This window comes from Astyanax mexicanus, chromosome 19 (assembly GCF_023375975.1).
Source record: "Astyanax mexicanus isolate ESR-SI-001 chromosome 19, AstMex3_surface, whole genome shotgun sequence".
Classification (NCBI taxonomy): Eukaryota; Metazoa; Chordata; class Actinopteri; order Characiformes; family Acestrorhamphidae; genus Astyanax; species Astyanax mexicanus.
The window spans coordinates 11,488,492-11,512,623 of NC_064426.1; the positions used below are offsets into that span (position 1 = coordinate 11,488,492).

Genomic DNA, 24,132 nt, shown 5'->3' on the forward strand with positions numbered 1-24,132 from the left:
TTTAAACTCAGTTTCCCGTGAGCCGTATTGTGAGGGACTCGACTGGTCAGCTGACTCCTCATGTGACAGTGTGTGTGTCGAGGACAGACGGAGCGGAGCTGCTTCTTCTGCAGGGGGAAATATACAGCAGAAAAACAGGAGAAATACAGGTGATATTTAGGAGATACGCGGGAACCGGACCTGTGATTAAAGCGGGGTTCAGTTTGTTTAGAACTGCGGTCGCTGGCGGTATATTTACTGGATATGGTTCAGCCGCTGTTCGCGCTGTGAATCATACTCTCACCGGTAAGTTACAGCTTCCAGTCCGCAGATCAGTTGTAATTCCTGTATTAATCTTAGAGAAACACCTGAACTCACACCGCACTGCGCCGCGAGCTCAGATCTGCTGTAATACCTGTATTAATCTTAGAGAAACACCTGAGCTCAGATAAGCTGTAATTCTTATATTAACTTCGGAAAAACACCTGAACTCACACTGCACAGCGCCGCGAGCTCCCCGGCATGTATCAGTGAGCTCTATCAGCGCTGCGTCTCTCAGTTGCAGGTTAACTGAGTCACCTGACTGTGTTTCAGATGTCAGCAGACCGCCGGCCGGGCCTGCCTGTGTTCACTGTTCTCTCACTGCACTCACCGAGCCTCCACCATGCTGCAGGGCAGGAAAACCCTCATCAACATCTTCATCCTGGGCATCGGCTTTATGCTGATGTTCACAGCCTTTCAGACCTGCGGCAACATAGAAGTGAGAAACAGTTTCTTTTAAAAGTTACTTTAAACGTGTTTTGGTTTTAATTTACCTCCAAGTCTGTGTGTATACATGACATTCTTTTAAATTAAAAACGTTTGCTCAAATGTTAAACATTGATTGTGACAAACTATTATCTGTATATAAAGTGACCATAGAACATGCGTAAAAAAAACCCCAAAATAATTCAGAAGGAAAATGTTTATAATAGTTCATGTAAGTTCTTAATCCGTACAAGTTTTGTGACATTGTTTTCCACTTCAAATGGAGAATGATTCATAAAATCCCCACATTTATAACAGCACAACTGTGTGTGATCTTTTCACAGCAAACTGTAATAAAGAGTTTTAACAGCTCAGAGTTCCATGGCAGTGGATACAACAGGTATGTTTTTAACCTTCCCCTGTAAACCTGAATGAGACAGGATTTTATGGCAGCATTTTAGTTTGTAGTTAGCAAAAGATCCTGTGACCTGGTTTTCTAAATTCTCTTCCTTGAGACATCAAATGTCCTGCGTTGCAGTGTGTGTGTGTGCTGTAATCTAATCAATCTGACCAGTCATTCCTTTGGTGATGGGCTTTAATTTAATTAGCTGTCTCTTGACCACAAAACAGTGGACTCAGTGGTATTTGTATAAGCAGGCAAAGATACTACTGAACAAGGAATATGAATACACCTTATTAAAGAGATGGCATATCTTAAGACCGGGCAATACATCTATATTTTATAATTATTGTAATAAAAATGTTGTAGTGTGAATATCTTTCTCTTAAAAATACAGATGATCTTAAAGCACACGAGGAAGTGCATAATTAGTCATGTTTCATTATATTTACTTAAGCACACTTTCTTTTATTTTTCTTTATATAAATTCTATTGATTAACAATAAAATATGTAATTATTTTTGTATCTATTTGTTTCTTAGAAACACATTCTTACCTGTGCCTTTACAACAGGTGATATGTAAACAATCCTGTTCTAATTGGTTGCTCTCTCTTGACAGCATGGCTATTATCTATGGAGTCTTCTCAGCTTCAAACCTCATTGCTCCTTCAGTGGTGGCGGTCATTGGACCTCAGTTGTCGCTGTTCTTCAGTGGACTGGTTTACAGGTAAAGTCAGAAAGAATGTTTTGTTACATGTGTTCTGGGAGAATTTAGCATGTCTTGTACTCCGATGTCTTTACAAATTCTTTATTATCTGGATTAAGCGTGTTAGCCAATCAGGGTGCAGGTTATTAGTGATAGAGCACCCAGTCTTGATAAAAATTTTATTTTATTGATCCTTCTTCTCTTGTTTATAGTGGATACATTGCCATGTTTATCCACCCTTTTACCTGGAGTTTCTACACTGTCTCTGTCTTGGTTGGGATTGCAGCTGCAGGTAAAGTGAGACTGCTTTCTTTTTTTTAAACTCCCAAATTCCTTATGATCCCCTCACCTTTATTTCAGCTTCTTTATCTGAGTGACATTTTTTGCAGTATTGTGGACTGCACAGGGGAACCTCCTCACCATCAACTCCACAGACTCCACCATTGGTCGAAACAGTGGTATATTCTGGGCTCTGCTGCAGTTTAGGTGCAGTATCTGCTTTATTTTTTTGTTTGTTTATTGGGAAGTGGAAATAAGTGTCTATTTAGCTCCGACTACCTAACTTTAATTGTCTTTGGTGTTAGGGCTGCACATAATATCGTTTTAGCATTGTCATCTCTATTAAAGTGAATATTGCACATATCACAGGACATGCAATTTCAAACTGTTCATAACAGCATCAACCAGATTACAGATGGTAACATTTTATGTTACTCCAATCATTCATAAACAGATTTCATTATTCATAACATGGCATGTTGACTCATTGACGTCCAGCAAACTCAAATCTTTTTAATGTGACCCATATCTGACATTTGTCTGAACTGTGTAACTGATATGCATGCACAAAACAACATTGCTTCACTTTAAGTTTTATTTTAATCCTTGTCAGAAACTCAAGAGCTATGATTGAGTTCAGGCTGACGGCTGGGCTTATCACTGAAAATGAATTTGAGCTTGCTGTAAAAAGAGCTCGTTTTTCAGCCACGGACAGCCAGCCCTTTTTATAAACATTGCTTTGTTTTTGATACTTCAGCCACGTCCTGTGCCCATGTTCAGCCATTTCATTAAAAACACTGAGCAGCTCTGACACAAGACTTGCTAATATTATTGATACAGAGAAATTAGTCCAACCTTATTATTTAAAAAAAACATATTCATTGTTGTACATTTTTCCACCCAATCGCATATATTTTACCATCTACTCACAGCCTTTTTCTTGACATAAAAGCCAAACAAATTTCAATCTTGCTATCTGGAATTAAATTAATCGACACATTGAAATGCTTACACAGCCACACAAATGACACCCCTTTGAGACATATGACATAAAAAAATGGATTTTGGCCACCTTCCTGCTGTGTAAACGTAGTGGATACTTTTGTCCATATAATGTATTATGTTGACTGGAGAAGTATGCACTACAGGATTCATCTGAAAAAAAAATCACTGACCTGCATACAGTACAGCAGATCACTCTGTTAACTAAAGTCATTTCAGGTTATAAGCATGTTTTCTTTTAATTTTTTTTCTAGCTTATTCTTTGGGAATCTTTACATATATGTGCAGTGGCACGACAAAGCTCACATATCAGGTAAGATTATGCAGCTTTTTTTATTGCATTACTGCATACCTGCAGGGGTGCCAGATTTAATTTGTAATTTGTATTGCACATAAGATGGCATGTCTAAAGTTTTGCAAGTATTGATTTTTACAAGAACAATATAAGTAAAAAAAAACTTTCTACATTTCATATAATTTGGGCTAGTTTCAGCTACTGCAATGTTTTTTTGGCTGGATCTGGCAACCCTACATACATCTGCAGTATTTTTGTCTCAGATGGTTTGGCGTAAAAATAATAAGTGTGCTTCACTGTGTCACTTCCCTGTGTGTCAGACAAGGACCGTCAGACGGTGTTCATCTCTCTGACTGTCATAAGTCTAGTCGGGAACTTCCTCTTCTTCCTCATTCAGAGAATCGAGCCAGAAGCTCCGCCCTCCGAGGCGTCCGAGTCACTGCTGCCTGGCGACAACAGTGAGAGCAGTTCAGTGGTGGTGTAAGTATGGAAATTAAATGTGCATTCAGGGTTTGATAAAACCGTACATATAAATTATATGTATAACGTGTACGTTTTATTTTGATCACAGATCACAGAGTCTTTCTACTCAGGCTTTAAACGCATTCAGTAAGTTTCAGTTCTGTGCTTCAGTATTGTAAAACGTTTAGTTATTACTGACATTTTTTTAACACTTATTAAATATTTTCTATTAACAGAGAAGGCCATACAGCTCGCCATGACCAAAGAAATGCTTCTTCTGAGTGTATCCATTGCATACACAGGTAATTCCAGTTCCTGAATTGGGACATATGAAGGAATGTTCCTTTGTTAATTATTACATAAATGATATCTAAAATTACCAGTTAAAATGGACAGTAGGTATAATTTACTATTTTGTCAGGATCAGAAAAATTATTACTTAATAAAAATAATTCTAAAGCCCCAACAACTAAATAAAATATTACTGATTAATTTTAGTAGTTGGTGTATCAATTTCTTAAATTACACAGACATTCATTCGGTTCAGAAGACATGTTTTTAGCTTTTTCAACGATATTTGCAAAAAGACAAGGGGGACCCTTCCTCCTCTTGTAAAAACCACTTATTATTGATAGAATTAAAATGATTGAAACATTGATAAAGGGTAAAGTCACACAAACAATACATAATTCTGATGTTGTGTTTAGGAAGGAATAATAGGGTACTCGAGGAATAATGAGTGTTAAAGAGTTATTAAAGTAATAATGTACTATCAGTACTGTGCTTAGATTAAAAGTGTTAATACACAGGGGTGTTTCACCATTCAGTAGTGAAAATTGCACAGCTAGTGGCTATGTGGTGGCATGTGGGTATAAGTTCTCTTAAGAATTGCTTTTTGAAACTAAACTGTCAAGTGAACATAGCGTATAGCAGACAATTCATTACTTGTGTGTTCTGTCCTATAGGACTGGAGCTGACCTTTTACAGTGGTGTGTATGGAACCTGTATAGGAGCCATGAATCAGTTTGGCGAGCATGCCAAGGGTCTCATTGGCCTATCTGGAATCTTCATCGGAATTGGGGAAATACTTGGTAAGTCAGACGTGTCAACAGGGGCAAAGGTTTTCTTGCTTCAAATCCCAGTATGCAATTGGGGTTAGGTGCCTTACTCAAGGGCACCACAGTGGTGAAAGAAGATCCAATGGTTTAATAAAATTAAACCATTATGTTATTTTTTTCACCAAGATCTTGCAGCAGCATTGATGATGGTAGAGGCTGACCACTGCGCAAAGTCGTCTCCAGCACATCCTAAATATTCTCAATGAGGTTAAGGTCTGGACTCTGTGGTGAACAATCCATGAGTCAACCATATTAAAAACACTGTAGAACACTGTAGAAAGAGTTTATTAATTCACATTCACTTTGGAGCACGGTGTGTAAACAACTAAAAAGCACTGCTTTTCCAGTGAAAAAAAAAAAATCATATAAGATTATAATGAGATTAAATCATTATGCTTCTGATCTAAACCCTCGCTTCTCTAAACTTTAGGCCAAAATCGGTAACATCAATATAAAAGACAATGTGTTTTCTGAGTGAATTGTGGCTATTATATTTACCTTCACTGTCAGACTTTTCTTATGGTCTTGATATTTAGTTGGTGCCATATCACCCACACCAATATAATTGTTTGATGTCATGTTATTTATTAATTTACAGATACAACTTAAGAATCCACAGTTGTATTCTACAAATTGGTTCGACTTTATTCCATCACCTGTCATTCTGTCCTCTAACAAAATCACCCCCAAAAAATTAAAAGCAAAACATATTGACACAGGTTTTCATTAGTGATTGTGTAGGTGATACAGTTTTGTAATATATGTTTAGTATGGGCAGAAATTGTTAAAAAGTTTTGTTTTAATGGCATTGTTTTTATTTTTTACTAGGTGGGTCCTTGTTTGGTATTCTGAATCAGTGGAACCGCTGGGGAAGGAACCCTGTAGTTTTCTTGGGACTGGCTACGCATTTTCTGGCCTTCTACCTGATCTTCCTTAACATAGCCAGCGATGCTCCCCTGGCTCCTGAGGAAGGCACGGACCTGCGGAGCTTCATTCCTCCCAAGTATGATCCGAGAAGTGCAGATAAACAATATGCTTTATACTCTTTATCTTTTATTGTTTCTTGTCTTGACTCTGACTGGCTTTATTTCTCTGTTCACGGCTCTGCGGGATCAGTGTGAATGTGGCGCTGCTGTGCAGTTTCTTGCTTGGCCTGGGAGACAGCTGTTTCAACACTCAGCTGCTCAGCATCATTGGCTTTATGTATCGTGACGATAGTGCCCCTGCCTTTGCAGTCTTCAAGTTTGTACAGGTTAGTGTTCTCTCAATACTAGGATTTTAATTATTTCAATAAGTTTCTGCAATGTCACAAGATTTATTTCAATCCAGTGTTGCACTATTTTTTCACCAAGATCGTTAAATGTGATCTGCACCATTGGTTGTTTCGTATGGAAAGTAGTGTTGGTAAGCTCTACTGTATTTGTGTGCCGATAGCTACTGACTGTATGAGCTGAAAGATGCACTCTGCAAAGGGAAATCCAGTTAGTAGTGTTAAATATTCATTCTCTTTTCTTCAGAGGATTCTTTATTCTTAAACATTCTACAAATATGAGTCAAAAACATATAAAAGTCTTAAATCTATTCTGCACGTGCAGTGATGACCACAATGCAGGCTATCAATGAGTGTTTACACCTAGGCGCCAGCTCTGTGGCTCCATCTAGAAGGAACTGCAGCTTCTTCTAAGCATAGTCTTTACAGTAAGCTTTGCACTGAGCTGCTGTAATCATTACCTCACAAATTAATTCTAATCAACTCTGTCTTGTTTAAAATGTACATTTCAGTGATTTTGCCAAATAGTGAGAAATACTATTTTTAATTGTTTGTGTTGAGATTTAAATATTTACTTCCTATCATGTACTCTAATTTAAAAGACCCTGTATTAACTTCTGTTATATAAATCACAGTTTCTTAGCCCTGATTCAGCTCTGCACGCTTAGTGATTTTCCTGCTCTTAGCACACCTGATCAACTGATCAGCTCATTAAAAAGTCCAGTCAGAACAACACGGGTAAGTTAAAGCAGAGACTGTGGATAGTGTTGAGGGCAGGGGGCACAGGACCAGGATTAGGACACACTAACATAAAAGTTAATGGTTTTAATGCTGCTGACTAAGTTAAGTGCACAGTTTCATTTCAGTTAAAAAGTGAAAGTAAAAAGTATACTGGTCTAGCTGGTTTCTCCATCTCCACTCTATACCATTAAATACTTCCAATTTAATAAACATTTAATGTCTGAGCAACAAGAGCAGCTTTTCTGATTGCTGAATAAATGTGCTCTTGGACTTAGTTGCAGTAACAATTTTTGATTGGAATTGTAGCCTAAATCTAGATTTGGATTTATTGAATTAAATGCAGCAAATTTCTGTCACTGTTTTAGTTATTAATCTTTTATAAATTCAAAACTCATCTAACAATGTACAAAAAAATTGAAAGTTGTATTATATAGTGTAAATGTAAATATCAGTAAATATCAGTATGAAATGTATTGTAATGTAACTGAAGTAAAGTTAAAATACTGCTGTTGCTGCTTTTATCAGTATACATTGAAAGTAGCATTTCTAAGCCTTTTTAAGAAAGGTGTCAATACATTAAAATGTTAGTAATAAAGCTGTTTGTGTTTTGTGCTGTTTGTGTTTTGTGCTTTTTTGCTCTTGGTATCTGTAGTCCATCACAGCAGCAGTGGCCTTCTTCTATAGCAACTATCTCCTTCTGCACTGGCAGCTGCTCATCATGGTGCTGGTGGGCTTCGTCGGCACACTGTCCTTCTTCGTGGCCGAATGGCTGGTGGTCAGCCACCAACGGAACTCGGATTATGACAGCATCTGATGTTCGAGTGCTCTCCTCCTCCTCCTCCTTACTCTTCAGCTGATGTTTGGAGCCTGAGCTGGGAGAGTTTTATTGAATGAGCTGCAATTTGCTGGTTTGTTTTTGCTGATGACATTTTCGGAACTGTGGGGAACACTTACTACTTTTCCTTTTTCCTTTTTGATATTCAGCTGAATATTTTTTTATATATGAAGCCATTACAAAGTCACTGTTTGTTCTTGTTGTTGTTTTTATTTCTAAAAGTTTTTTTTTTATTTCTACAGAAGGTCCACCCAGTCCCAAACTTCAGCTTCTAGAATACATTACCTGATTCACAAGCTATAAAGGGCTTGATTCCCTACACTATCATTTAATTCAGCAAGATGGCCTAAAACTGGATGATCTTTGAGGACAAAGAAATCTAAAGCATTTTAGCATTTGCTAATGCTTATGAAGGGATAACATATAAAAATATCACAAATATCAAGTGCTTTGCCATCTGCATACAAAAAAACTGTTGCAATTTGCTTCAAAATATAAATATGCTGTAAACACTGCATGATACTATGCACTGTAATTCATTAAAATAAGTAATGTGAAGACCTTTACACGTACCAGCCACAGAACGGTTATAATGATATTCATACAACATAAATAACTGAGGAGGTATTCAAAGATGAGTTGTTAGATTTATTTGGAGACACCCAGAATAGTGCATTCCTTTAAAAGAAATATTATTGCCAAAGATGTTAGCATTAAATGGGAATTACACCCTGGGATGTAGTCGGTCAGAGTGGTTTGCTGTTAAATAGTTGCAGACAAACATACCAACTCTGATCTAGGGTTTGCATTGTTTACAACATGGCTTTACTTTTACTGTTTAAAACAAACAGTACATGATTTGGTTTTTATTTTTAGTTGTGTCCTGATAATATTTAGTGTATTTTTTTATTTGGGAACTTTTATTCTGCCTGCACTTTTCCACCTTAAACGTATTTTTGAAAGTTATATTTAAGCCAATACAATCTTTCTGGAATCTAATTGAATATTCAGAGCGATTTGGTCAGTTTGTGGGCTTTTTGTTGTTGTTTTGTGTGAAGCAGCTTTTAGAATCAGTACACTCTTCTAAATGGATGGATGGATGAATGTGTCACCATCTCTGTGAAACTCTTTGAAGGCCTTTAAAGATGATTTCCCTTTGTTTTTTTGTTTGTTTGGTTCTGTTTTTTGAGAACTAGTCAGATTTTTATCTTCAGAGCTCCATCATTTGTAGAAGACTTGAAAGTAGTGCATGCACTGCACGTTAATCTGACTATGCAGAAAAGAGTTTTAAATTTTCAGTTAACAAGTGCACATTCAAGACAGTCAACAGCATCTGAATCACTTTCCTATTTTCCATGAATTTAGAAAATCTTGATTTCGACTAGATTTGCATGAGTTGGTGGGATGTTGTGTGTATATAACTGCAGGTTTATGCTGTTCAGACTGGACTATGTATGATTAGCACTGCTTCAATTCAGGGGAATCTGAAGGATGTTGAGGGACATTTAAATAAATGTAAACTCATATGTGGGATTGTTTACTTGAATCATTTACTTAAACTCTCAATGGGATTAGGCAATATGCTTTTTATATATAAACTTAATATAAATGTACATTTGATCAAACATTCTTTGACACCTTATTTGGACTGTTATTTTGCACTTTTTTTATTTTTGCTAGTGCTTTTACAGGTTTGACCCACCTATTTTAGCACTGGTGGATTCAAGGTGGTGTTGTGCTGTTATAAAATGCCTTCTATGCACTGTGTAATAGAGACAATAGGGTGGCAATGCTGACTAGGGTTCTCCAACAGGTGAAAAAAACATGAAGTACCCAGATAGGTGCTCCTGTAATAAAAGAAGTGCCCTCCAGTGGATTAAATGTGCCCTATAGGTAACCCATTCCCATTGTTAAACTTGCTTGTATTCCAACCATTCCCGCACACCCTCTTGCCCGACTCCAACATTGTGTTTCAGTTTCTCAGCCACAGTTTTCTCAGTTAATTATTTTCACTCATTCTTTGTAAAATGTTTTTCACCGGTACTGATGTGGACATTCTATTACAGAAGGAGTTTGATCAAACTGTGAGCATTTGTAATAAAAATATATGAAGATGCTGATTTTTTTTTGTCATTGGATTTATCCAAGACCTTTGATTGCTAAATTATATTGATTACTTCCAGCCTAACTTCACGTTGTTGAAAAGTACAGGGTAAGTCAAAAATCATAGAACACTCTTTTATTTTAAAAACAAAAGTGGGGGAAATGAAATGACATATCATTATCCTAGCAGGTAATGAGTGAGGGGGCAATATTTTAGGCTAAGGAAGAAACATAGCTAACGTCTAGTAAGTCACTATGTTTTCTGGACTGAAAAGTGTCTACACTTTATTATATAGGTAAAGACTACACCAAGGTACATTTCCCTTCAAATGTATTGTAACTGTGAGGTCAATCTCTTCTTTTCTGGTGTAGAAACAGTTGAATCTGACATTAAAAGATTAATATGAGACAAAAGATCAACATTTCAGCTTTTATTTCCAGGTGTTTGCGGTTCAGAAGATAACACCTTCTGTCTGAACCACCCAGATATTAAACAGGTAGACCAAGGAAAACCACAGCAGAAACATTGTGAGTCCTGTAGAGAAAGAGCCTAAAACAACTGTTAGTGACATCAGCAACAACCTCCAGAGGGCAGGAGTGAAGGTATCACAATCTGCTGTTCACAGAAGACTTCATAAACAAAAGTACAGAAGATGAAAACCACTATTAATGGTGTGAATAAAAAGACCAGCCTGGAATTTATCAAGAAGTACAGAGAAAAGCCTATTGACTGATTATGGACTGATGAGATAAATGTTTACCAGTGTGATGGAAAGACTAAAGTATGGAGAAAGAAAGGGTCTGCTCATGATTCCAAACATACCAGCTCATCTGTAAAACAGTGGAGGTAGTGTCATGGCTTAAGCTTGCTCATGAAGTCTACAAAATATTCTGTGAATTTAAAGAAAGATGAAAACAAACTGATTGGGAGATCCTTCATCATGCAGCAAGATAATGATCCAAAACCCACTTCCTGGAAAAGCATCACAGAAGAATATTGTAGACGTTTAGTGATGTCAGTGGGGCACAGACATGATGCAGTTACTGCAAGCCAAGGATTTGCAAATAAATGTAAAGTCTTATTCACTTTAATTTACTTTAAGTTTATCTGTTCCAATACTTTTGCTCAAAAAAAGATGGGTGGGTTCAGACAAAAGGTGCTTTCTTCCGAACTGTGTATCAGATCGACATGTAAATATCTGGGAATAAAAACTAAAATTTAATCCGGAGAAATGGCTCGGTTCTGAAGCTCCACTGTGAGGTTTACCTGCTTCAACCCATAACCTGCACTCGCAGCTTAGCTCTAAAGCTAACGTCAGACTCTCAGCACCTACTCTGTCCACTTTAACAGAGCTTCAGAACCCAGTTTCTCTCCACAGAATGGTCAGAGCAGACATATATGTACATTTGGGTGGGTGTGTTCCTTTAACTACAGACGCAGCTCTTCTTTTCTGAAAGGCAGTGGGCACTCTTATCTTTTTGTGTATTCTGTGTACTGACACTGACTGACACTATATACTGCACTAATTCTGTAATAGGGAGCGCAAGAGACGCTGATCCGGTCTCTCAGGTTGTTTTTTGGGGCAGAAGATCCGTCTCTACTCACGTGGCAGGACTGTGCCGCGAGGGATTCGGTTGCTATGCAACGACCAACGCTATGAGTCAAAACGGATGAAGGTGGGGTATTTGATTGGCCTACCATAGAGCCAATCAACACCGCGTACATAACTTCCGCTCACTGTTCCAGCCAATAGGCGTTGGAGGTGGGCGGAACAAGAGAAAAAGAAAGCCAGCCAGACAATCTTAAACCAATTTAATAGAAGAAAAACCGGAGTTAATGCTGAAATTCAGAGAAATAGAGAATCGCTGCAGCTACAGGAAAACTCTGAAAACCAGGTCCTGTTATTTTACGAGCTCCTGTCCTCTGAGCCATGAGAGTTAATGAGAGGTGATCTCTGAATTCAGGATTAAAGTGTATTTTTTAAACAGAAGAGAAGTGGAAGCTTCCCGTGTCCGTTAGATTAACAAACAGGCTGAGACACAGTGAGTATTTCACGGCGCTCTCTTTAACGCGTTTTATACTGGATCGCAGCGGCAGATGGAGAAGCCCTCAGTCAGGTCCGCGTTACTAAGCCATTGATTGAGCAGCTCTCCGGTATTATTATGTCGGGTGATATTAGTTTATTTGACCTGGTGAACGCGTCCATCGGGACGCCGGAACCCGGAGCCGTTAATTTCAGCGCTCTGCACGCGCTGCTGCACGCCATGCTGGAGCACCTGAACATCCAGGACGTGAGCGCGGTGTGGAAGGACTCGGATGCGGGTCGCGGCCCCGGCGAGTCGCCGCTGTCAGCGGGCTGCCCGCAGAACCCGTACCGAGGCATGCAGGACAAGCTGCAGCACATAGAGCAGCAGCTGGCCGCGCTGGAGCGCCTCCCCAGCGGCTCCGAGCTGCTCGCCGGATCCGGGTCCGTGAACGACGTGTGGCAACTGCTGCAGCTCCGCCGGAGGGTGGAGGGCAGCGAAGACGGAGTTACCAGAGTAAGTCCCTTCCTCCTAATTCTCACTAAACGCTCATTAAAACGATCAATTTAACACTCTCACAACTTTCTAAACACTTACTAATCAATCACTAGTCTCTTACTAAACTCACTAAACACAAGTAATCTCTTACTAAACTCACTAAACACTTAACGTTACTAATCAATCACTAATCTCTTACTAAACTCACTAAACACAAGTAATATCTTACTAAACTCACTAAACACTTACTAATCAATCCCTAATCTCTTACTAAACTCACTAAACACAAGTAATATCTTACTAAACTCACTAAACACTTACTAATCAATCACTAATTTCTTACTAAACTCACTGAACGCATAATAATCAATTACTAATCTCTTACTAAATTTACTAATCACAACTAATCTCTTACTAAACTGACTAAACACTTACTAATCAATCACTAATCTCTTACTAAATTCACTAACCACATAATAATCAATCACTAATCTCTTACTAAACTCACTAAACACAACTAATATCTTACTAAACTCACTGAACACATAATAATCAATCACTAATCTCTTACTAAACTCACTGAACACATAATAATCAATCACTAATCTCTTACTAAACTTACTAAACACTTAGTAATCAATCACTAATCTCTTACTAAACTCACTAAACACAACTAATCTCTTACTAAACTCACTGAACACATATTAATCAGTCCTTAATCTCTTACTAAACTTACTAAACACTTACTAATCAATCACTAATCTCTTATTAAACTCACTAAACACATAAAATCAATCACTAATCTCTTACTAAACTCACTAAACACTTACTAATCAATCACTAATCTCTTACTAAACTCACTAAACACAAGTAATCTTTTACTAAACTCTCTAAACAATTACTAATCAATCACTAGTCTCTTACTAAACTCACTAAACACTTACTAATCAATCACTAATCTCTTACTAAACTCACTAAACACTTACTAATCAATCACTAATCTCTTACTAAACTCACTAAACACAAATAATATCTTACTAAACTCACTAAACAATTACTAATCAATCACTAATTTCTTACTAAACTCACTAAACACTTACTAATCAATCACTAATCTCTTACTAAACTCACTAAACACAACTAATCTCTTACTAAACTCACTGAACACATAATAATCAATCACTAATCTCTTACTAAACTTACTAAACACTTAGTAATCAATCACTAATCTCTTACTAAACTCACTAAACACAACTAATCTCTTACTAAACTCACTGAACACATACTAATCAATCCTTAATCTCTTACTAAACTTACTAAACACTTACTAATCAATCACTAATCTCTTATTAAACTCACTAAACACATAAAATCAATCACTAATCTCTTACTAAACTCACTAAACACTTACTAATCAATCACTAATCTCTTACTAAACTCACTAAACACAAGTAATCTTTTACTAAACTCTCTAAACAATTACTAATCAATCACTAGTCTCTTACTAAACTCACTAAACACTTACTAATCAATCACTAATCTCTTACTAAACTCACTAAACACTTACTAATCAATCACTAATCTCTTACTAAACTCACTAAACACAAATAATATCTTACTAAACTCACTAAACACTTACTAATCAATCACTAATTTCTTACTAAACTCACTAAACACTTACTAATCAATCACTAATCTCTTACTAAACTCACTAAACACAACTAATCTCTTACTAAACTCACTGAACACATAATAATCAATCACTAATCTCTTACTAAACTCACTAAACACATAAAATCAATCACTAATCTCTTACTAAACTCACTAAACATATACTAATCAATCCCTAATCTCTTACTAAACTCACAAAAATTCTCACTAAACACTTACTAATCAATTACTAATCTCTTACTAAACTCAAAAAATCTCACTAAAAACTTACTAATCAATCACTAATCTCTTATTAAACTCACTAAACACTTACTAATCAATCACTAATCTCTTACTAAACTCAAAAATTCTCACTAAACACTTACTAATCAATCACTAATCTCTTACAAAACTCATTAAACACTTACTAATCAATCACTAATCTCTTATTAAACTCACTAAACACGTACTAAGCAATCACTAATCTCTTTCTAAACTCACTAAACTTGTACTAATCAATCACTAATCTTTTACTAAACTCACAAAAAATCTCACTATACACTTACTAATCAATCACCAATCTCTTATTAAACTCATTAAACACTTACTAATCAATCACTAATATCTTACTAAACTCACTAAACTTGTACTAATCAATCACTAATCTTTTTCTAAACTCACAAAAATTCTCACTATACACTTACTAATCAATCACTAATCTCTTACTAAACTCACTAAAATTCTCACTAAACACTTACTAATCAATCATGTATCTCTTACTAAACTCACTAAACACTTACTAATCAATCACTAATCTCTTACTAAACTCACTAAAATGTTTACTAAACACTTACTAATCAATCGCTTATCTCTTACTAAACTAACTAACATTTTCACTAAACACTTAGTAATTAATCACTAATCTCTTACTAAAGTCAATTAACACTTACTAATCAATCACTAATCTCTTACTAAATCACTAAACACATACTAATCAATCACTAATCTCTTACTAAATCACTAAACACTTACTAATCAATCACTAATCTCTTACTAAAGTCACTTAACACTAACTAATCAATCACTAATCTTTTACTAAACTCACAACAATTTTCACTAAACACTTACTAATCAATCACTAACCTCTTACTAAACTCACTAAACATTACTAATCAATCACTAATCTCTTACTAAACTCACTAAAAGGTTTACTAAACAATTACTAATCATTCATTAATCTCTTACTAAACTCACTAAAATGTTCATTAAACACTTACTAATCAATCACTAATCTCTTACTAAAGTCACTTAACACTTACTAATCAATCACTATCTCTTACAAAATTCACCAAACACATGCTAATCAATCACTAATCTCATACTAAAGTCACTAAACACTTACTAATCTATCACTAGTCCCTTACTAAACTCACAAAAAGTCTTGCTAAAAACTTACTAATCAATCATGAATATCTTAGTAAACTCACTAAACACATAATAATCAATCACTAATCTCTTACTAAACTCACTAAACACATAATAATCAATCACTAATCTCTTACTAAACTCACTAAACACTTACTAATCAATCACTAATCTCTTACTAAACTCACTTAACACTTACAAATCAATCACTAATCTCTTACTAAAGTCACTAAACACTTACTAATCAGTCACTAATCTCCTACTGAAGTCACTAAACACTTACTAATCAATCACTAATCTCTTACTAAAGTCACTAAACACTTACTAATCAATCACTAATCTCTTATTAAACTCTTAAAAATTCTCACTAAACACTTACTAATCAATCACTAATCTCTTACTAAACTCACTTAACACTTACTAATCAATCACTAATCTCAGAATACCATCACAACTATGGCGCAGTATCATTTGAATGGCAGCACTGAGTCTGACAAGGCAGTGATCTGTGGGGCAGTGATCTGTAAGGCAGTGATCTGTGGGTCAGGGATCTGTAAGGCAGTGATCTGTAAGGCAGTGATCTGTGGGGCAGTGATCTGTAAGGCTGTGATCTGTAAGGCAGTGATCTGTGGGGCAGGGATCTGTAAGGCAGTGATCTGTAAGGCAGGGATCTGTAAGGCAGGGATCTGTAAGGCAGTAATCTGTAAGGCAGGGATCTGTAAGGCAGTGATCTGTAAGGCAGTGATCTGTAAGGCAGTAATCTGTAAGGCAGGGATCTGTAAGGCAGTGATCTGTAAGGCAGTGATCTGTGGGGCAGTGATCTGTAAGGCAGTGATCTGTAAAGCAGTAATCTGTAAGGCAGGGATCTGTAAGGCAGTGATCTGTAAGGCAGTGATCTGTGGGGCAGTAATCTGTAAGGCTGTGATCTGTAAGGCAGTGATCTGTGGCGCAGTGATCTGTAAGGCAGGGATCCGTAAGGCAGTGATCTGTAAGGCAGTGATCTGTGGGGCAGTAATCTGTAAGGCAGTGATCTGTAAGGCAGTGATCTGTGGGGCAGTGATTTGTAAGGCAGTGATTTGTAAGGCAGTGATCTGTAAGGCAGGGATCTGTAAGGCAGTGATCTGTAAGGCAGTGATCTGTGGGGCAGTGATCTGTAAGGCAGTGATCTCTGGAGCAGTGATCTGTAAGGCAGTGATCTGTAAGGCAGTGATCTGTGGGGCAGTGATCTGTGGGGCAGTGATCTGTAAGGCAGTGATCTGTGGGGCAGTGATCTGTAAGGCAGTGATCTGTGGGGCAGTAATCTGTAAGGCAGTGATCTGTAAGGCAGTGATCTGTGGAGCAGTGATCTGTGGGGCAGTGAACATATTCCTCACCTTTACTTCCCACTCACCATTACATGTAATGCTTTGAGCTAAGGCTTTAAGCTGCATTCACTTGCCTGAGTGTAGTCTCAGGGCAAGGTTTTCTGTCATAGGACATTGGGCTCGGACACTTGTTCCATTAGCCTGAGCATAATAGATATGACAGGACTCTAACACCAGCCAGAAGTTTTACGTTTTACTGTATGGATATTTGAACCTGTAGCTTGGTGCGTAAGTACAGCATAACCTCCTTCACCTACCACACACACACAAAACCTCTCTCTATGTCACACACACACAGAATTCTGTTATGTGGCCCTCAGCTGGGGGGCTGTCATGGGGTCAGATGTTTCAGCGGCAGAGAGGTGCTTGATGAAAGACTCGTGAACAATGAGGAGCTGACACTGAGCTGCATTCTCAAATGACCAAATGACTCCTCTCTCTGCCTGTCTTTCCAGTAAGGCGCCATTACCCACACCCATATACCCCTGGCGTCTTTTGTAATGAGAAACACTTTAAAATTCTACTCAGTTAATGAGTATGTACATTTTGCTGTATTGTGATTGTGTGATTGTTAAGAGCAGACATTATAGCACATCTTATTTGCACTGGTTCAAATAAAACCATTCAGGCAGACACCTCAATGCACCTCAGTGAAGCTGGCCCCTCATATTATTAGAAATGAAATAAAAATATTTCCATTGGTTAGTGCTACGTTTGTGCTGGTTTGTGCAGCAAAAATTAACGTTTGTGCTGTTATCGTTTTTGAAATATTAAACATTATATTTACTACCTGTTATGTAACCCAGCCCCTCATTTGTGGCCAAATCGCACCAAAGTGGTCTCATTGGTTAGTGCTACGTTTGTGCTGGTTTGTGCAGCAAAAATTAACGTTTGTGCTGTTATCGTTTTTGAAATATTAAACATTATATTTACTACCTGTTATGTAACCCAGCCCCTCATTTGTGGCCAAATCGCACCAAAGTGGTCTCATTGGTTAGTGCTACGTTTGTGCTGGTTTGTGCAGCAAAAATTAGTGTTTGTGCTGTTATCTTTATTGAGATATTAAACATCATTTACTGTCATCGTTATTGAAATATTTAACATAATAGGTCTTCCCTGTTATGTAACCCAGCCCCTCATCTGTGGCTAAATTGCACCAAAGTGGTCTAATTGGTTAGTGCTACGTTTGTGCTGGTTTGTGCAGCAAAAATTAGTGTTTGTGCTGTTATCATTATTGATTTATTAGGAAAAAAATATTGAATAGGTGTGAAGCTGGCCCCTCATATAATCAGAAATGGAATAAAAATATTTCCATTGGTTAGTGCTACGTTTGTGCTGGTTTGTGCAGCAAAAATTAACGTTTGTGCTGTTATCATTATTGAGATATTAAACATTATATTTACTGTTATCGTTATTGAAATATTTAACATAATAGGTCTTACCTGTTATGTAACACAGCCCCTCATCTGTGGCTAAATTGTACCAAAGTGGTCTCATTGGTTAGTGCTACGTTTGTGCTGGTTTGTGCAGCAAAAACATATAAAAATATTTTTAAAATATTTTACACACACACAATAAATAAATATATGCACAATAAAGCCTGTGCACTTTACCTATTATACTGACCTCACCCATATAATGTACATTCCCTTTAGAATGGTTTATTTAATAAAAATGCAAAAATAACTGTTGACATTACCCCAACAACAGACTGTCACCAGGCAAAAACAATTTTTAATTTACAGTGTAAAATGTAAAAGTTCTTATTTTTGGTTAATGTTCACATTACTCTTTCCAGAATTTGCCTTATTAAGATAGTAGTTTGCTATAATGAACCCCGCCTACGCGATGCGGGGAGGGGAACTGTGATGATGTTGCTTGGGGTACAGTTCAGAACAGCTTGAGACTGTTCTCAAGCCAGGTCCCCCCCGCGGCTAGGAGTAATGAAGATGAGTGATGAAGATGAGGGTGAAGATGAGGGTGGGGATGATTGGGTGGAGGCGGGTGCGAGGTCGAAATCACGTAGGTGAGCACCTGGAAGGTATATATATATATATAGGACCAGGGGGAGGAGTTCGGGAAATTGAGGCGTGGTTCATATGCCAAAATTTTGTTAATTCTTAACAACACTTAAATTATGGGCTTTATTGGGGGGCTGGGTAATGCCACCCATTAAATATTTTTTTTATCCAATAACTCTAATAACTAAATTGCACAAATATTTATTCTAATAGCACAAACCAGCACAAACACAGCAGTAGAAACACAACACCACTTTGATGAAATCTGGCTTTAGATGAGGGGCTGTGTTACATAAAAGGTAATAAATTAAATAGTTAAATATTTCAATAACGATAACAGTAAATATAATATTTAATATCTCAATAACGATAACAGCACAAACGTTAATTTTTACTGCACAAACCAGCCCAAACGTAGCACTAACCAATGAGACCACTTTGGTGTGATTTAGCCACAAATAAGGGGCTGTGTTACATAACTGGTAAGAAATTAAATGTTTAATATCTCAAAAACAGTAAATATAATGTTTAATATCTCAAAAATGCTAACAGCACAAACGCTAATTTTTGCTGCACAAACCAGCACAAACGTAGCACTAACCAATGGAAATATTTTTATTCCATTTCTGATTATATGAGGGGCCAGCTTCACACGTATTCAATATTTTTTTCGTAATAAATCAATAATGATAACAGCACAAACACTATTTTTTGCTGCACAAACCAGCACAAACGTAGCACTAACCAATGAGACCACTTTGGTGCAATTTAGCCACAGATGAGGGGCTGTGTTACATAACAGGTAAGACCTATTATGTTAAATATTTCAATAACGATATTTCAATAACAATGTTTATTATCTCAATGATGATAACAACACAAATGTTAATTTTTTGCTGCACAAACCAGCACAAATGTAGCACTAACCAATGAGACCACTTTGGTGCGAGTTGGCCACAAATGAGGGGCTGGGTTACATAACAGGTAATAAATATAATGTTTAATATCTCAATAATGATAACAGCACAAACGTTAATTTTTGCTGCACAAACCAGCACAAACGTAGCACTAACCAATGAGACCACTTTGGTGCGATTTGGCCACAAATGAGGGGCTGGGTTACATAACAGGTGAGAAAATTAAATGTTTAATATCTCAAAAACGATAACAGCACAAACGTTCATTTTTGCTGCACAAACCAGCACAAACGTAGCACTAACCAATGGAAATATTTTTATTTCATTTCTAATGATATGAGGGGCCAGCTTCACTGAGGTCCTCAACGCACCTTAAACAGTATCCAGCAGTGACCGCATAAACCAATACCAAGTGCAGTAATGCCTTCAGTAAACACAGCGTTTGCAGGAATGTAAAATGATTACTGCTTAATTAACAGCTTATATATTTTTTTTACATTAGACTTTTAGTTAAAATTCTTAAGATGTTAAAGCAGAATAATATATTATTTAATTGTTAACTAAATTATGGAAATGCACATGTATCAAACTTTTTATACATTGTGCAGAACCACCACTATGTGGTCTCCAGCAGTAAAGGTGCTATTATTTAATATATCTGCTTTTCAGATGACATGATAAATAGATGGATCCAGATGGATGATACATCTCACATATCCCAAGAGCTATAGAACTCTAGCCAAAAGCCTGGTAATGCCCAGACTTGTCTGCGAAGATATGCTCTGATGAGATCATACCTCCCGTACCTTCTGTTTCCATCTCCCTCTGATGACCCTGCAGTAATTAACCCCCCCGCCGAGCTCGGTGTCATACGGAGAATAGCTTTTAGCTTAAGCGAGCTGCAGTCCACGAGAGCACAAAGAGGTCTAGCTACAGGCCCTCTGAATCATTAAAGCCCCCTTTGGGTGTTGGAGTCATCAGTGGCTTTTGACTGCTGGCCCTGGGTGACCCTGGCTGTATGAACCATGGAATTGAAGAGGGCTACCCAAGGCCATGGACCAATTTGTTTTTCTTAGAGATATTACTCTAAGTCTACAGGCCTACTAGCTTTACATGTATCATATTCAGTGGAATGAAAATGATCTATGGTCTCTGGTTTTGATAAAGTTCCAATCATTGTCAAGACATAGTTGCACTCAGAAGGAATTAACCAACAGGAGTTAAACTGGGTAGGTAGTCATGTCATGGACTGTCATGGAGTGTCAATTGTGTGTGATGCAATATCATCTTTGGTCTTCATTACAGGCCCTTTGACAGTGTTACATTAATGAGGTTCTGCATCGAGCAGACAAACTGATATGCTATTTCTACAAGACAATGCTTGTCCGCATATTGCTGCCTTAAAGTCTTAAGAGTTTGCCTTAAAGACACAGATGTTGAGCCATGTCTTTCTGCACTGCCAGATCTATTCCTGATTAACAATGTGGAGAAAGCTATTAACACACCATTCCTAAAGCAAAATATGCAGGAACTGCTGAATGGGATGAATTAACACAGGATGCCATTAAGAACCTCTACAGCTCCATGTTCAGATGTCTGCCATGTTGCATTACACATACATTACACACTACATCTGCAGGTTTAACTCAAAATATAAAACCAAGTGTTGCTCATGTCTAAATATTTTATAAAGTATTGTTCTTGGTAATTTTCTTCCAAATAGCATTGCAATGTGACACTTCCTTCTGAGTGCAACTATTTTTGCAACAATTTTAGTTTTTTTGAGAGCTTCCTGGTCATGTACCCCTTTCATTGGTAAAATGATGGTATGATCCAGAGTAACCCATGGTAGCCATCCACATCCATATCACAGAAAGCATTATTGGCTGTCTTTTTCATCACCTCACTCAGCATAATGATAGCCAGTTTGATCTTTCAGATGACGTAATGAGTTGGCAGTGTGCACACTTCTCCAGTTACTTTCAGATGACATTGTATCAGCAACAGTATGAATAAACACACTGTTGTCTACACACATGCAGTCTGTGTGTTTTTAAGCCCATATAAACTTTAAAATAAGCCAAACAGATTTATAAGATCATGTAATAAGACCACGTTACTTCACTCCTCCGTCTGTAAATTAACTAAAACCAGCGAAATGACTGAAAGTGAAATGACTACACCAAGTTTACAGTACACAGTACAAGTTAAAAGTTTGGACCCTCTTTCTAATGCAGTGTTTATTATTTTTATTTAATGTATTTTCTATATTGTAGATTCATATTAAAGACACAAAACAATTAAGGGATAAATATTGAATTATGTATTAAACAAAAAATAGTTTGTCCTCCACACTCCCCTGATCTAAACCTAATGAACTAAGATGGTGATTTGGGAGGAGCTAGAGCTTCAAAGTGTGAAGGATAATCAGCAGCTATTGTTCAGCACCTCCAGAAACTAATTCAAGATGCTTCAGGTGACTCCCCCTCATGAAGACACTGAGATTAAAATACCAAGTGTGTGCAGATCTGTCCTCAAAGATAAAAGTTCTGCTTAGAAGAATCAAAAGTATAAAACATATTCTGTTGTTTGCATAACAATTTAACATGTGTTGCTCTATAGCTTTAATGTCTTCAGTATTAAATTTATGATGTTAAAAATTCAGTATCCAAATTTTTGACAGGTACCGTATGTTTCAGGGTTCATGCCCATCTTCCTCTGTGTCTAGGGAGATAGTCCGTGCAAAACTAATAGAGTCCAGAAGCAGAGCTTGAGCTATGATAATATACAACCTCTAACCAAGATATTTCATGTTTTGTCTGCTCAACTTTATTTTATTTATTAATACACATCCATTCCTGAATTTCAGACCTGCAACACATTCCGAAAAAGGTTGGAACATGTCAACAAATGCTGTAAAAGTATGTAGTACTTATAAAAAATGTGAGTAAGGTGAATTTTGGAGAGTCTCTCAGAAGCAAATATTCTACAGCAAAGGTTCTGTCTAAATCTCGAACAATTTCAGAAAACATTCATCAGTGTAACATTGTATTGTGCTGAATAACTTTTGCATATTCCACCACATACACAACATTATATCATCAAAAGGATCAAAGAATTTCAAAAAATAGCTGTGTGTAAGGAACCAACCCTACAGTCAGTTGTAGATGCTGGGGATCTTCTGGCCCTCTGGTAGCACCGCTTTCAAAACAGTTATGATTCTGTACTGGAAATCACTGCATTTTCTCTTCTAAACTAGCTTTGTACTAGTACCACTTAGTTTTTGTACTAAATAATTTTTAGACTAGTGTTAATTTCAGTTAATTTAAACTAATGACAGATTTTGTTTTGCCACCAGTGAAAACACTTAGTGGGAGGAGTTTAACATGGTCTGGCTGATAGAGGCCGTCATGCAGCTTAGGTGTACACTGACACACTTACATGATGTATGGTGGCTGTTGCCCAGGGAGAGTATGTGTGACACAGTAAAACATTGCCTGATCAGCCACATGCTTCATTAGTGAAACACCACTGGGGGTCTAGTACATAGTGTTTGTGTATTATTGGATAGTATATTGTTAGTATACTACAAATAATTTACAAATTATTAGTATCTTATTCAATTTTGCAAACTATTGTCCAAATTTTATTTGGATAATATATTGTTCCAAGAATAATTGCATTAAACAATATTATTGTTATTTGAGCACCCATGTTATGCCACTGATACAATGAAAGTACAATAGCATTTTAATGTAATTTATTTCTTTTAAAACCCAAAGAACGTTTAATTATTAAGAATATTCAAACATTTTGACTGGACAAAATGTTTGAAAATTCTTGTGATAATATTTTATTTTATCTTGATACATTTTGTTATTGTGAAATATACATCGACAGTTAAAAATAATTGACAGTGTTGATTATAAATACACTACTGGGGACAGAAACGCAAGGGGAAAGGACGGAGTAGTGACTGTACACTCAGATAAAACCTTATTACTTCTGCAGCTGGACAGAGTCTACTAAAAGTTCAATACTTTTAAGATATCTTTATTTCAATGTTTACTTTAATTTTGATCAATAAAAGTAAGTACACCCCTCACATTTCTACAAATATTGTATTTTTATCTTTTAATAGAACAACACTATAGAAATTAAACTTGGATATAATTTAGAGTAGTCAATGTACAGCAGTGTAGATTTACTGTCTTCTAATTATTATGCAACCCAAAGCCATTAATGTGTAAATAGTTGACAACACGTATAAGTAGACCTCACAGTTAACATTTTC

General features: G+C 36.8%; 2 protein-coding genes across 8 annotated transcripts in view; both read left to right on the forward strand.

The window, feature by feature from the left end:
- The first annotated feature begins 20 nt into the window (after positions 1 to 20).
- On the forward strand, positions 21 to 9,955 carry mfsd11 (major facilitator superfamily domain containing 11). 2 transcript variants are annotated; one of them, XM_049468046.1, is made up of 14 exons: positions 21 to 149; positions 574 to 739; positions 1,071 to 1,126; positions 1,747 to 1,854; positions 2,046 to 2,125; positions 2,223 to 2,319; positions 3,369 to 3,427; positions 3,730 to 3,889; positions 3,981 to 4,018; positions 4,108 to 4,173; positions 4,837 to 4,962; positions 5,818 to 5,992; positions 6,106 to 6,241; positions 7,653 to 9,955. In XM_049468046.1, the coding sequence occupies exons 2-14, from the start codon at positions 644 to 646 to the stop codon at positions 7,812 to 7,814; spliced, it is 1,359 nt and encodes a 452-aa protein (XP_049324003.1). In that variant the 5' UTR covers positions 21 to 149; positions 574 to 643; the 3' UTR covers positions 7,815 to 9,955. The 2 variants fall into 2 exon arrangements, with proteins under 2 accessions (XP_049324003.1, XP_007237381.1); XM_007237319.4 differs by having other exon boundaries at positions 77 to 285.
- Positions 9,956 to 11,645: 1,690 nt separating this feature from the next.
- LOC103028394 (glutamine-rich protein 2) overlaps positions 11,646 to 24,132 on the forward strand; it is a 56,463-nt gene continuing 43,976 nt past the window's right edge. For 3 of the 6 annotated variants that reach the window (XM_049468034.1, XM_049468033.1, XM_049468036.1), the window contains exon 1: positions 11,650 to 12,479. In XM_049468034.1, the coding sequence (XP_049323991.1) occupies positions 12,102 to 12,479 (378 nt within the window). In that variant the 5' untranslated portion in view covers positions 11,650 to 12,101. Of the gene's footprint in view, positions 12,480 to 24,132 lie in introns of all 6 variants that reach the window. The other 3 variants (XM_049468037.1, XM_049468035.1, XM_049468032.1) reach the window with 3 other exon arrangements.

What these genes read in the sequence shown, in the direction of transcription:
- mfsd11 (XM_049468046.1), top strand. Translation starts at nt 644, where the DNA reads ATGCTGCAGGGCAGGAAAACCCTCATCAACATCTTCATCCTGGGCATC. An exon ending in GGTTGGGATTGCAGCTGCAG is followed by an intron (nt 2,126 to 2,222) that starts GTAAAGTGAGAC and finishes CATTTTTTGCAG; the next exon opens with TATTGTGGACTGCACAGGGG. An exon ending in TCAGGCTTTAAACGCATTCA is followed by an intron (nt 4,019 to 4,107) that starts GTAAGTTTCAGT and finishes TTCTATTAACAG; the next exon opens with AGAAGGCCATACAGCTCGCC.